Source organism: Manis javanica, chromosome 3 (assembly GCF_040802235.1).
Source record: "Manis javanica isolate MJ-LG chromosome 3, MJ_LKY, whole genome shotgun sequence".
NCBI lineage: Eukaryota > Metazoa > Chordata > Mammalia > Pholidota > Manidae > Manis > Manis javanica.
This window is the reverse complement of record NC_133158.1, coordinates 112,003,920-112,019,461: the sequence shown is the minus strand read 5'-3', so window position 1 is coordinate 112,019,461 and position 15,542 is coordinate 112,003,920. Positions and strand designations below refer to the sequence as shown.

The 15,542-nt window shown below is 34.5% G+C and overlaps 1 protein-coding gene across 1 annotated transcript in view; it reads right to left on the bottom strand.

Annotated features, from left to right (window-relative positions):
• Positions 1–1,839: 1,839 nt before the first annotated feature.
• PIGX (phosphatidylinositol glycan anchor biosynthesis class X) overlaps positions 1,840–15,542 on the bottom strand; it is a 47,748-nt gene continuing 34,045 nt past the window's right edge. Inside the window, exons 6-8 of the mRNA XM_073230472.1 lie at positions 8,207–8,420; positions 6,539–6,639; positions 1,840–4,100 (exon numbers count right to left, since the gene is read on the bottom strand). Of these exons, the coding sequence (XP_073086573.1) occupies positions 3,957–4,100; positions 6,539–6,639; positions 8,207–8,420 (459 nt within the window). The 3' untranslated portion in view covers positions 1,840–3,956. The remainder of the gene's footprint in view (positions 4,101–6,538; positions 6,640–8,206; positions 8,421–15,542) is intronic.

Here is a 15,542-nt window from a genome sequence, read left to right as displayed (position 1 = left end):
TTGGCTACACAAGAGACAGAAGACCAAAGACAATGACTTGGGCCTGTGATCCTGCATAAGGCTGGGAAACTTAAAAGGCTATGTATGCCCTCTTAAGAATAGACTGGCAGAAAAAATATTCCCTGTACCAGTCCAGGAGAGAAGCAGACATTTCTAAGTTTTAGCCTGGAGTTTGCATGAAGGGGGAAAAAATTTCCTATAGAATTCGTAACTACAAAACTTTCCCTCACATGGGTTTGAAAGTTCAAATTTATAATACCCACACAGTCCAGGAAACCTCAAGTCAAGAAAGCAGTCCCAGGCTGGTAGTGCTTACAGGCCTGAAATAAATAAATACAAATCCTTACTGCACAGGGCCACTCTCAAGCTAGGTCTGAAAGAATTTCCAAAGAAAAATAGGATTTTAAAAGCTAAATATGAGTACCCAAAATATAATTACAATATATGTGAGGAAATAAGCCATCTTGAGTGAATCAACAGAAACCACAAACAGAATAATGAAGCCCACTAACTTCAGATATTGGAATTACTGGTTACAGAATATACAATTTTATTAAAAATGGTTAAACAAAATAAGACAGGAACAAGAAACAAGATACTATTAAAAAACAAAAACCAAGCAGCTTTGAAAAGGAACCGATCACAACTTCCAGAAATAAATATAATAATTGAAACCAAAGCCAATGTTTGGGTTTAGAAGCAGATTACGCACAGTTGAAGAGATAACTGGAAGATAGACCTAAAGAAATTACTGAGAGCAGCCCAGAGGCAAAGGAAATATTAAAGAAAGATTAACATGGGGATAGACTTGGAAGGTCTACCAAATGACTAACAGGAACTCCAGGAAAGCAAAGAGAGAAAACCAAGAGGAGGTATCTGATGAGATAATGGCTAAGAATTTCCCAGAATTAGATTAAAGACAAAAACCTTCAGATTCAGGAAGCAAATTTCAAACAGGATAAGTAAAAGAATCTCAAACACATCAAAGTGAAACTGCAGAATACCAAAGATAAAACCAGAAGGATATATCCTACAAAGAAACAACTTTTAAATTTATCACAGATTTCTCAACTGCAACAATGGGTGCTAGTTGACAACAGAAATATATTTTCAAAGTCCCAAGGAAATATCATCAAATTTAGAAGTGTACACCTAGTTAAATGATTAGTCATTTAAGTGAGGTTCAAATAAAGAGTATCATCAAACAAAAACAGAGATTTTACCAACAACAGAGACCTACGAAAGGAACTCTTTTAAAAGATGTATTTTAAGAGGAAAGCGATCCCAGAAGTAAGGTCTGAGATGCAAGAAATCAAATAGCTAAACCTATCATCCTATCACTGAGTAGAACAATCCCAAAAAGCACACTTAGTCCACATTATTCCATTCTCTTACAGCCTTCCAAACCTTACATTCAACTATCTGCCAGTACCATATTTTGTTTTTGGGGGTAATACAGATAGATGTTGGTCACCTCACTCTAATATCCTTATCTCTACATTATCAATCAGCATCACTTATCAAAACACAGATGAGTAGCTTAAAATGAATAGAATATGACTAGAATAATCCTAAATTCATTTTATTCTGAAATCATTAGAACTGCAATTGACCTTTCCAGTTCCCAACCCATGCATGTACTATCCTCCATGAAATCTAACTATATAATCTTAGTTCCTGCTAGAGTGGTCGAGGTATACCATACTCTGCAATGATCTCTGTCCCCTGCCTCCACCATTAGTTAAGGTAACCAGTGTCGCTTATTTTTATCTATAAGAATGTAACACAATACTTAAAAATAAACCATAAAAATGCAACAAATACTGGAAACACAATGACTGAGAGTTCAGTATCTATTTTCTTGGTCTTAAAAGAAAGACCATACAGAGAATTACAAAACTGATTTAAAAAATAAAGTGCTTATTCATTTTTTAAGCGTCCAAAGAAGATAATACAGAGTTCAAAAACAGAAATGTTCTATCAAAAGTGATGTCATCTGCAACCACTTATCAGGCAAGAGTCATATCAAAGCATTCTTCATTCACATACACATTTTTATTATTCTTTTGAATACCTAGGTATTAATCATGGATGAATCATGTCCCAAGTCACAATCTCAAATATTAACATGAAAATTTGAAGTATTGATGAAACTTAGTTCTGATGTGCAAAAGAAAATAAAGATACATGCATGTGTGCACGTGCACACACCCACACACTCCTAAGAGGTTAAACAGTACCATGTTTCTTCCACCTGTCTATCCATATTCTAAAATGTCTGTTGATGTTTTAACTGAATTTTAACTGACCTATAATTCTATTTCAATACCCCTATATTAATCCCATTGTGAAAGTGCTTGTAGAACATGGAATTATTTCTTATAAGAAAACACTAAATAGACACTAGATTAAGTTGAAAGTTTAGTCATTTTAAAGATATCAAATATTTCTGCTTTCTGGCAATGGGTTGCCTTTTTCAATATTTAAATTCTCAAACACACCTTCAAAAAAAACTGTTAAAACTTGTCAAACTGTACGTGTCAAATTACAAAAGATTTATTCCCATATAAACATCAGAATGTTTTAGGAAATTAAGCAGTGATAGCATATATAAACATATCACATCCCATTACTCTATATAAAACAAATAATGCCAACATGCCCTGCTTTATTGGCTTGTTTTGGAACAAGCTTGCCCTAACTGCACTGATTAAATAAATAGAAGAGTGCGCTTGCTCTTTTATTTTTTAGTTAGCTTATGGCACTTACTTTACTTTCTAATTTTTTTCCAAAGAGAAACATTAAAACAAGATATTTTGTTTAAAAAAGTCACCTTGAAGTTACAATAAAGTGTTCTGTGAATATACTTCACATACTTTTTGAAGAGACAATCTAAATTATCTTCCTGACAAATTCAATATGAAATCAGAGCTAAATCTTAGTACTTAGTTTCTTTAAACCCTTTGCCAATTCATATATTCAAAAGCAGTTATTATAAAATATGAGGGAATAGAAATGTTTTAAGGTAAAATCAATTTTGATATAATTTTATTTGAAACTCTGGGTAAATGACTTTAATATTCTCATTAAAATCAACATTTAAATGATTCATCTAATTTATTTTATTCTTATACTGATTTTCTGAAATTTTAGCTTAAATTAAAATGTTTCTAAAAATGAGAATTTTTCTCTAATACACAAAGTCTCATTTTTCTAACCCAAATGAAAATAAAGTCACTTCTCACAAAATAAATATAAATTGAACAGAATTAAATTGCCTCCACTGGCACTTGATGCTTGAGGATTATCAAAGCTCCTGTAGCTCCAGGAGGAGGCAGTTCCCAACTCCAAGTAAGTTCACTATGGATTTGCTGAGACTGAATAATGACAGCGGAACACTGAGGGTGAAAAGGGGCTCATAAAAAGCTTTATTCTTAGGGCAGTCATCCGGCTGTGTACAAGCGCCAAGCCCGTCTCTGTCTTTGCCCTTGGCTCCAGCTTCTGCCCCTGAGGGGCTGCCTCAACTCGTGGCTCCATCTCTGCTCCCTCCTACTCTCTTCTCTAGTCTCTGCTCTTTTGCTTCCCGCTGTACCTTGGCACGGGTGGAACTCTTCTTAGAGCAACATCTGCCGTAAATAGTTTATTGCCAATGGGTATGCAAGCACACACCTGTGCAGTAGGCTAAGTATTACTGCATCACACATATACAATGGGTGAGACTAGGATTGGGTGAGACTCTTGGCCATGGAACTTCCGTTTTCCCTTTAGGTCCACAGAATAGAGCACTAAATTTTGGAACTAGTTGAAAGTCATCCAAAATTTTCTCCAGTAAACATAATTTTAACCATAAATGAAGACAAAAGATAAAAGTAATGACATAATTCTAGAAGAATGCTTCTAGTCCCAAATGAATACATCTTACTCAGGTTTATGGAAAGCATTAAACTGCATAAAACTTATAGGGAAAAATGGCCATGTTTGAAAACAGCCACAAGGATCGAAGTAGAACACAGGATGGTAATGAGCAGAGTCACAGAACACACCAAAAAGGTATGCACAGTCAGTCCAACTGGAACCTGTAGAGTCACATTCTTATATACCTATGGAGAGAGATGGATAGAAAAGTTAAATTTAAAATACACGTCCTAAGGTGAGAACACTATTTCTTTGATTTTTAATTTTTTCTTTATCTTTTTAAGTATCTTTCAGCCAATGATGCACTACATGCAGCATTACTATTTGAATAATTCTTTTGGAGTCAACATTTCATTTAATGTAACAGAATCAGACTTGATTCCCACAATAATTCTTAAATTCTCATTAGTTATGACTCTTCTACCTTTTATACAGAGTTGAGTATATTCTTTTTTTAAAATGTTGACTATACATCTTACTATGTTGATGGACAGTGACTGCAATGGAGTGTGTGGAGGGGGACTTGATAATACGGATGAATATAATTACCACAATGTTGCTCACGTGAAACCTTTATAAGATTATATATCAATGATACCTTAACAAAAAAAAATGCTGACTATATCCCAATGTCACTTCTGTAATATAAATATTTACTCCTTCTCACTGTGTTTCATATTCGAAAGCAGAATTCTTTCTAAGTTGAAGCCCTAAAGGAAAAATTCAAACAACAATAAAACTAAAGTATCCATTCACTCCTGTTTTGTTGTTTTTCCCAAAATAGCTTTTAAAAGATTGTTAGTCACAAATTATACAACTGAATGTGTCCTATACTGTTACTGCAACACGAAATTAGTTGTGACATTGACTAACAATGCAAAAGTTTTTTTATATTGAATTGAGTTTCTGTTTTCTATTTGGCTTTGAAGATAAGGGAGTTCAATGAGAAGCTTCAGGAAACTTATGGTTTAAAAGGTTTATCAAAGATTAAAATAGGTAACTTGGAAATACTTTTATTTCTGGCTTCTTTTTATAAATACCTGGATTATAACCTCATATCAAAAAAAAACGCTACCAATACAATTTATAACAAGGTACCATCTGAAAATCATCTTCTAAAAAATGTCATCTTAAATAAAACTTAGTGTACATTACTACCTTAGAAATGGCCAACTATTTTTCTGGTCATATATAAGCAAGAAACAAAACACAATGTAAAGAAAAATAAATTCAAAGTGCTTAATTATGACCTCTAATTTCAAGTTACATGGTCTTAAGAAGAAATGAATTCAAAATGCTTTAATAGGGTAATTACTTATTTTGTAGTAATGTACCCTACCAATTTTTAAATCAACAAATCATTAAAAAAAAACAACTAAACATACTCTTCATTCACGAAGGAAAAGCAGCTATTCACCAGATGCATTTTAGTTTGGAAAAAATTCACGTACCATATGGAAATGGCAATGTACTTGAAAGCAACTCTATCTTGTACAGATATTAGCACAGTTATACATCATCCCAAATGTCAGTTCAAAGAAAGTTCTCTTGTACAAAATAGCAGTGCTTTAGTAAGCCTTCACCATACGCAGTTGTTTTCTAAGCTAGCTGGTAAACACAAGTAACCACAAGGAAAACACTTCAAATCTAAATATTCACAATAGCCCATGACAAATCTGCTTTATGTTTATTTGACTGACAGTTGTCTGCTGGTTTAAATTTTTAAATTTATTTTACTTTTGTTGCAAACACATTTGATTCCTTATAGAACTGAACTATAAAAATGACACCACAGACTGTGCCATTCAAACAAAGAAAGCAGGCCTTAAAAGAGAATTAGGAACAAAGAGAAACACAGTTACAAGTATCAGTTAAAAGACAGCTCATAAAAGAGGAACAAAAGGATAATAAAAAAAGGAAAGAAAAGAAATGCATTGTACAAAGATCACTCTGAAGAGAGAAGTTGATTATGTTAACTAAAAAAAAACTAAGTAGAAAATTATAGACTTCTTAGGTAAAACTAGTGTTAATGAAGTATTAATACTTACACAATTTAATACCTGAAAACAGGCAGGGAAGTCAAAAGGGACTGAAACTGCCTAGATTTGGATATGTAATAGCAATACAACTGTCTAGAAACTTTATCCCATTTGAAATGATACTACTTTGAATTTTATTTTACTTTTTTCACTTGTTCTGTATAATATAATGAAGTTAACTAATTTATTTTATTCAAAAATTAGAAGTTCTAAGTAAAATAAAATTTTATCAATAAAGTAAAACCAGATGGACATACCACTGTTGTTCTTTGCCATTCTACACCTTTTAAAAGTATATTAGCTATACTTAAGCTCTGGACCAAAGGTTCTAACCCTAATTCTCCAACCCCCATATTAAATGAGTCTGTAACTCTATAAATGAGGAACCAATGTTGCAACAGTAGCAAATAAACACATTTAAAAAAACCAAACCAAACCAAACCAAAAAAAAAAAAAAAAACACATTAATGACAAACTAAAAACATCTTTCTATAGTAGAATATGAAATGGAAATGTCTTAAATATGGCAGAAACAGTTTTAAGTGAGGCAGCATAATCTAAAATAACATAAAATATTAACTTACTGATTTATATTTCATATTGTTCCATTGGCAGATATTGTTATTCTTCAAAGCACAAGGAGCTGCCACTTCTGACTGAGCCCAGCATTTCAAAATTGGAAACTCTGAGAAAAAGTGGTAGAATGTCTTCTCAGAAAACCCATACCTGGACTAGAGGCTATGCTACTCTTTCATGTTGGAATATGAGTATTCAAACATTTTAATATACCATGTATGTGATTTTCATCCATCTATTTTAGCAGCCTGTTCCAGGTGGATGCCTGTGAAATTATAAAATTACAAAAACCGTGCAAAAGTTGAGATGACTTCTTAACAAATCCTACATAAAGGGTCCACTTTTTAAAAAATTTAAACTTTTTTTTGAACTTTTTTTGAAGTGAACATATTTTTGGAAAAATGAACAGATCCTAAGCATACAACTCAATAAATTTCCATAAAGTTAATACACCCATATAAGAAGTATTCAAACAAACAATACCAGAAATCCATATGCTCTCTCAAGAGGGGGTACTTCGTAAAAGGTACCATTAGTAGAAAAAGAAAACTAGGTTGTATGAACAGAGCTAACATCATTGAACACTTTTATATTTTCTCAACGTGAAATATGTGACGGCAGCAAAGCTTAATTAAAAACTTCCTATCTGCCAGTCTTTAGTAACAGTGCTATTGAGTTTTGTAAACATTTTAATAAGCAGAAAATCAGAAAAAAAGAACTGAAATCTGAAAGGGGCTTCTTAAACAAAAGTCTTGCATTCTAGGAAGATTGCAAATGGTGAAAGCATAGATTAAAATTTACTCAAATTCACACACGAAAACAGAACAATTTCACATTAAGCCAAAATCTTACCAACTACATTTACAAAACCACTTTGTGATAAAGCATCCCCTCTATCAAAAAAATACATGAAAGTGGACACAAAACACCAACAGCTACAAGTTCTACAATATCAGCATGAAGAAACAGAAAGCAGCAAAGAGGCAAAAAGGGTTAATCACTGAAAAAACACACCAAACATTACATGCCTACTCGTACAAGAACATAGCACCCCCTATAGTTTTCCCAAAATAGAACCTGAATCTGATCACTCCTTTGGAGCCAGCTGCCAACTACTAGAAAATAAAGATGTTCTGATGAACTGCATGAGTACAATCACCAAAACCCCAACTATGAAGAACTCTACAGGTCAAATGACCCAGATTCTTCAACAGGTAAATTTTAAAGAAAAGAAAGGGGTAGAGGCAAAACCTATAAATTAAGATATTTAATCGAGCTAACAATTTTTTTTTTAATGGGCTAGACTAAGCTGTAGTGTCTAAGGATGTCCACTTCGGTGATAAAAGTATAAAGAAACAAAAGGAAGTGATTAAAGTCATGATAATGGGTTAGTCTTAAAGGAAAGGAGGGGCTTATGATTGGGACAGAATACATGGAGCTGTGGCTAAGGTGACTGGCAAAGTTCTATTTCTTGACCTGGGTGGTAGTTATGAGGGTATCTGCCTTACAATAATTCTAACTATATATTTGTGCAGTACTTTTTTATACCTGTGTTTTGTTTTACAATAAAAAAGTTGAGAAAAGAGAAAAGAAACATACTTTTGTCATCCCTCTCTTGACTTCAGACTTGCCACTATATCTCTACTTTTACCCTCAACAAAGAACTGCAACCTCACCTTGATCACAATACATCAATAAATCAGGTTTATTGACCAAAATAAACGTTTCTCCATCTTTACTATGTGGCCGATGATAGCGATAGTGCACAGGCAAAAAAGCTTGGAAGCAATCAATGCACTGTGGATCTTGTGCAGCATAAATGAGAACTTCAGATTCCTTGGACAAATAGTTGGGAGCTTCCATATTAAAATTTTCTGAAACCATCACTGCCTGTCAAAAAGAAGGCAAAAATTAATAATGGATTCAGCAAAGTTGTAGGATACAAAATTAATACACAGAAATCTTCTGCATTCCTATATACTAACAACAAACTAGCAAAAAAAGAAATCAGGAAAACAATTCCATTTACAATTCCATCAAAAAGAATAAAATACCTAAGAATAAACCTTAGCAAGGAAGTGAAAGACATATACTCTGAAAACTATCAGACACTCATGAGAGAAATTAAAGAAGACACCAATAATTGGAAATCTATCCTGTAGTCATGGATAGGAAGAATTAATATTGCCAAAATGTCCATCCTGCCCAAAGCAATTTACAGGTTTAAGGCAATCTCTATCAAAATACCAACATTTTTCAATGAATTAGAACAAATAGTTCTAAAAATCATATGGAACCACAGAAGACCCTGAATAGCCAAAGCAATTCTGAGAAAGAAGAACATACTGGGGGTATAACGCTCCCTGACTTCTAGTTATACTATAAAGCTACAGTAATCAAAACAGTATGGTGCTGGCAAAAGAACAGACCCATAGACCAATGGAACAGAATAGAGAACCCAGATATAAAACTCATGCATATATGGTCAATTAATATACCGTAAAGGAGCCATGAACATACAATGGGGGAAAAGACAGTCTCTTCAATAACTTGTGTTGGGAAAACTGGACAGCTACATGCAAGAGAATGAAACTGGATTACTGCCTAACTGCATACTCAGATGTAAATTTGAAATGGATCAGAGACCTGAATGAAAGTCATGAAACCATAAAACTCTTATTAGAAGAAAACATAGGCAAAATCTCTTGAACATAAGCATGTGCAATTTTTTTCTGCACACATCTCCTTAGGCAAGGGAAACAAAATAAAAAATGAACATGTGGGACTATATCCAACTAAAAATTTTCTGTACAGCAAAGGACACCATCAGCAAAACAAAAAGGCAACCCACAATATGGGAGAATATATTTGTAAACTATCTGATAAAGGGTTAGCATCCAAAATACATAAAGAACTCATACAACATCAAAAAATCAAGTAACCTCATTACAAAAAATGGGCAGAGGACATAAACAAATATTTTCCCAAGGAAATACATATGGTCAACAGGCACATGAACAGATGTTTCATGTCGCTAATTATCAGGGAAATGCAAATCAAAACACAATGAGATATCATCTCACACAAGTTATAATGGTCACTATCCAAAAGACAAGAAATGACAAGTGTTGGTGAGGATATGGAGAAAAGGGAACCCTCCCTCCTACACTTCTGGTGGAAACATAAATAGGTGCAGCAACTATGGAAAGCAGTTTTTGAGGTTCCTCAAAAAACTAAAAATAGAAACACCATTCGACCCAGCAATTCCACTTCTAGGAATTTACCCAAAGAAAACAAAATCTCTGATTCAAAAAGATATATGCACCCCTACATTTACTGCCACATTATTTACAATAACCAAAATATGGAAGCAACCAAAATGTCCATCAATATATGAATGGATAAAAAAGATGTGGTACATATACACAATGGAATATTACTCAGCTATAAAAAGCAAATAACCCAATTAAAAAATGGGCAGACTATGAACAGACACTTCTCCAAAGGTGAAATTCAGATGGCCAACAGACACGTGAAAAGATGATCCACATCACTAATTATCAGGGAAATGCAAATAAAAACCACAATGAGATATCACCTCACACCAGTTAGGATGGCCAGTATTGAAAAGACTAAGAACAACAAATGCTAGCAAGGATGCAGAGAAAAGGGAACCCTCCTACACTGCTGGTGGGAATGTAAGCTAGTTCAACCATTGTGGAAAGCAATATGGGGAGTCCTCAAAAAACTAAAAATAGAAACACCTTCTGACCTGGGAATCCCACTCCTTGGAATTTACTCAAAGAATACAAGTTCTCAGATTCAAAAAGACATATGCACCCCTATGTTTATCGCAGCATTATTTACAATAGCCAAGATATGGCAGCAACCTAAGTGTCTGTCACTAGATGAATGGATAAAGAAGAGGTGGTACATATACACAATGGAATACTATTCAGCCTTAAGCAAGAAACAAATCCTACCATTTGCAACAACATGGATGGAGCTGGAGGATATTATGCTCAGTGAAATAAGTCAGGCAGAGAATGACAAGTACCAAATGATTTCCCTCATTTGTGAAGTATAACAACAAAGCAAAACTGAAGGAACAAAACAGCAGCAGATGCACAGCCTCCAAGAAGGGTCTAGTGGTTACCAAAGGGAAGTGATTAGGGAGGGCGGGTGGGGAGGGAGGAAGGAGATTGAGGAGTATTATGATTGGCACACATGGTGTCGGGGGGGGATCATGGGGAAGATAGTATAGCACAGAGAAGGCAAATACTGACTCTGTGGCATCTCACTACACTGATGGACAGTGACTGCAATGGGGCACGGTGAGGAGCGACTGGGTAATATGGGTGAATGTAGTACCACATTGTTTTTCATGTGAAACCTTTATAAGAATGTATATCAATAATAGCTTAAAAAAGAAAGAAATCCTCCCATTTGCACAACATGGATGGATCTAGAGGGTATTATGCTCAGTGAAATAAGCAGGTGGAGTAAGACAAATACTGTATGATTTCACTTATTTGGGGAGTATAAAAACAAAGCAAAACAGAAGGAACAAAACAGCATTAGATTCACAAACTCTGAGAAATGACTAGGGGTTACCAAAGGGGAGGGGAGCAGGCTGCGGTGAGAGGGAGAGGGAGGGGGATTGCTGAACACTGAGATGTACATTTGATTATAATTAAATAAATAATCCTAATACAGCAAGGGAAGCAAGTTTAATGCTATTCAGTTCAAGTGAGTAAAAGGAGGCAGTACAGCATGCCCCTTTCAAGTAAGTGTTCCTAAGGGTTATTAAAATGGAGCTTCCAAAAACAAAAAAAAGAAGTGGTACATACACACAACGGAGAAAGAAATCCTGCCGTTTGTGACAACATGGATGGTCTTAGAGGGTATTATGCTAAGTAAAATAAGCCAGGTGGAGGAAAACAAATACCATATGATGTCACTTATTTGTAGAATCTAAAAACAAAATGAAACAAAATGAGTAAAATAGCAGTAGATTCATACACATTGAAAAGTGATTGTGGTTACCATGGGGAAGAGATTGGTGGGGAGGGGGCGGGGGACAAAGGGACACAAAAATTCTCAATCATAATGTAAGTTTGTCAAGGGGATGGTGGTACAGCCTGAGGAATATAGCCAATCTCTCTGTAACAGCCTTTCTATGTTGATAGTAACTGCACTAGTTGGGGTGAGGATTTAATAATGAGGGTAACTGATGAGCCACTGAGTTGTATACTTGAATCTAATATAAGATGGTGTATCAAGTATACTTCAATAAAAAAAAGACAAGTATTAATGCAGAAGAAGAAATCAATGAGGAAGATTTTTTTAAAACCCAGGAAATGGAAGACACAGATGAAAAAGTCAAATTCACCCTCCTTATAAACAATTTCCATTCCCCTTCTATCCTCAGTTTTAAGTAGAAAACACAAGATGTAATCTGTGTTTAATAACAGTTTGTGCACTAAAAGTAAACTGAGAAAACTATTCTCTGAGGAGAGAAATTTCATCACAATAAAAATTCTTCCTTATCAAGCTTTATTAAGGTGACAAAACAGGTACCAAGAAAAATGTTGTGAATAAATAAGAGCATTATTCAATAAGTATGAAAACTATGAAAAAAAGTTAACCAGTATTGGGTTAAAATGATTGGTATCATTCTGGCAATTTCCTGTTCTTCAGAAAAGCAAGTAAGATGGCAGTAAGATAGAGCTCTGTGGTCAGGAAGTCAAAGCAAAGGTCAGTGCTCTTTCTATATACTGGGTATAGAAAGCTAATGGAAAAATATGGTGAAAAATTCTTTATAAAATACAGTGAAAATGCTTTAAAATAAGTCTTCAACACCAAAAGTAAAAGTGCAAATGGCAGAAATTAGTACTAAATTATGTGTGCCTGTATTTATATTACATATATGTATCCATATATATATACATGCACATTTATATATAACCACATATATAAATGTACACAGGCATTATATACATAATCTCCATGAGTGTGTGTACATATGGATATATACACACAACACACACTCTCTCTAGATCTCTATGCAAAGCCCTGACATATCTCAAAGAAAACACCAGCACTAATTTTCCATCACAGCAAGCATCCTAATTCTAATTTAACAGTGACACCACATGGTTTGACTTCTTCATATATTGTTCCTTCTCTGTTAATCACCAGAGTAAAGGAACTCACTGGCAAAGGTCAAGGAATTATATAATCTTTTGAGTCATAAGGAACCTTAGAGGTGATCAAATTAAACCACTGTCCCAATGACAGTATTTTTCAAGTATTCAGCCACTGCTTGAGTACTTTCAGTGACAAAAAGGGAGCTCATTATTTTGAATCTCTTTTTCTCTATTGCTACAAGGTTATTCCTTTTTTATGAGTAGAATTTTGATACTCTGGACTATAACATTCACCAATTGGCCTTACTTACAATATCTACAACAAATCTATTTCTTATTTCACTAAGGGTCCCCCAAACATCAGAAGGCAACCATACTGCCTCCACTGTTTTCTCCTCCACAAAGAAACATTCACAGTTCTCTTCTTCTCATGATATGGTTTTCAAACCATTTATTTTATTAGTTGCCCTTGGAAATACTCAGGAAGTAGAGCAGCAATATCTCTTCCTTTAGCCCAAAGTGCATGAACTTTTTAGCAGCCTAATTTCAGTGTGCTCTATTTCCTCTTTAAAAAATTTAATAAGCTTTATTTTTTAAAGTAGTTTTAGGTTTACAGAAAAAACTGAGCCGAAAACAGCATCCCCACAGTCCCCCTTCATTTCCCACATAAATGCAGTTTTCTCTATTATTAACATTAGTGTTGTACATTTGTTACAATTAATTGATTGTAACACTATTATTTAAGCCATAGTTTAAGCTAGGGTCCCCTCTTTATGTGCATATTTCATGGATTTTGACAAACATGAAATTACTTGTATCCAATATTACAGTATCATATAAAATCATTTTACTGACCTTGTGTTCCATCTACTCACCACTCTATTTTTCATTTGAACATTTTTGCAGAAAACTTTAACTCCTATCCCAGTTCTTCAGGAAATTGACTTTTTACTAATTAAATACAGAGCTTTAGACTTACCTCTATCATATTTTATCTTTTTAGTTACAGGCCTTTCTAGGCTGTTGATGTTTAATTGAAATCCCAATCTGTCAGCCAATGTTTGTATAACATTTATGAATTTGATAATTATGTCTTCTTCTGTATTTTTACTGAAGAATAAAAATGTTGAGGCTGGGGAAAAAAGATGATGGAGTAGGAAGGCAAGGTGGAAATCTCCCCCAACACTGCACCAAGGAAGCAACTACAGCAAATACAACTAAACCTAAAAATGACCTGAAGACTGAAGAACAGACCCCCTACACCTGGTGAAGGAAAGAAGACCACACAGAGAAGGGTAAAGTGGCAGAGCCATGATCAAGCAGGACACAAGCCCTTCCCCCACCTCAGCCCACAGGCAGGAGGAAGAGAAATGGAGCAGGGAGGGGATAAGTGCTCAGGAACTCTGCACACCTGGCCCTGGAGATATGCTCTGGGAGAATAAGTCCACATTGCACTGGAATCTAGTAATTAGTGAGGGAGTGCTGGACTCCAGAGACCATTGGATGGGAGGCTGAGACTCAAGCTGATTGTAGAGGACAGGCATGCACCACTGATTCAGCTGAAGAGATTCAGGCCAGAAGAGAGTGGTGTGAAATAAAGTATTGAAACAAAAGAACCTTCAGCCAAGAATTCTTTACCCAGCAAGATTATCATTCAAATTTGAAGCAGAGATTAAACAAACCCAGATCAATTAAGGCTCAAGGAATTTATAATCCCTAAACCAGCATTAGAGTATGTCAAAGGGACTGCTGTTGATGGAAATGTTCTTAAGCCTAAATAGTTTTCACCAGTGAAAATAACCCACAAGAAAGGTAGTAGACCAATTACCAAGCAATTACAAAATTAAAACAAAATTAGTAAAAACAACTAAACACAAAATCAGTCAAAGGGATACACAAAAAGGGCAGATTATGACATCTAATACATGAAGTGTGGAGGAGGAAGAAAAAAGAAGTACTTTTAGATTGTGCTTGAAACAGAGCAATCATCAACTTAGTATAAACTGTTATATAGTCATGATGATATCCTTGAACCTGATGGTAACCACAAAACTAAAGCTTATAGTAGATATATAAAAACTTAAAAAGAAATTCAATTGTAACACTAAAGAAAATCATCAAGTAACAAGAGTATAAGAGAAGAAAGGAACAGAGAGGATATTTAAAAACAACCAAAAACAATGAATAGAATGGCAATAAGTACATATCTAGTAATAATCACCTTAAATGTATATGGACTAAATGCAACAATCAAAAGACATAGAGTGGCAGAATGGAAAAGGAAACAAGACCCATCTATATGCTGCCTAAAGAGACTCACTTCAGCCTGAAAGACATACAAAGCCAGAGAGTGAAGGGACAGACAAAGATATTTCATGCAAATAATACAGACAAAAGGCAGGAGTAGCAGTACTTATATCAGATAAAATAGATTTCAAAACAAAGAAAGTAACAAGAGACTAAAAAGGACATAACATAATGATAAAGGGGTCTGATGAGAGGATATAACCATCATAAATATCTATGTACCCAACATAGGAGCACCTAAATATGTGAAACAAGTACTAACAGAATTAAAGGGGGAAATAGATTGCAACACATTTACTATAGGAAACTTTAACACACCACTTACATCAACAGACAGATAAACCAAACAGAAAATAAATAAGGAAACAGAGGCACAGAAGAATGCATTAGATCAGATGGACATAACATATCTACACAACATTCCTCACAAAAGCAGCAGGATATTATACATTATTCTCAATGGTACATGGAACAGTCTCCAGAATGTTCTCCAGAATAGCTTATATACTAGGCCACAAAAAGAGCCTCTATAAATTAAAAAAGATGGAAATTGTAT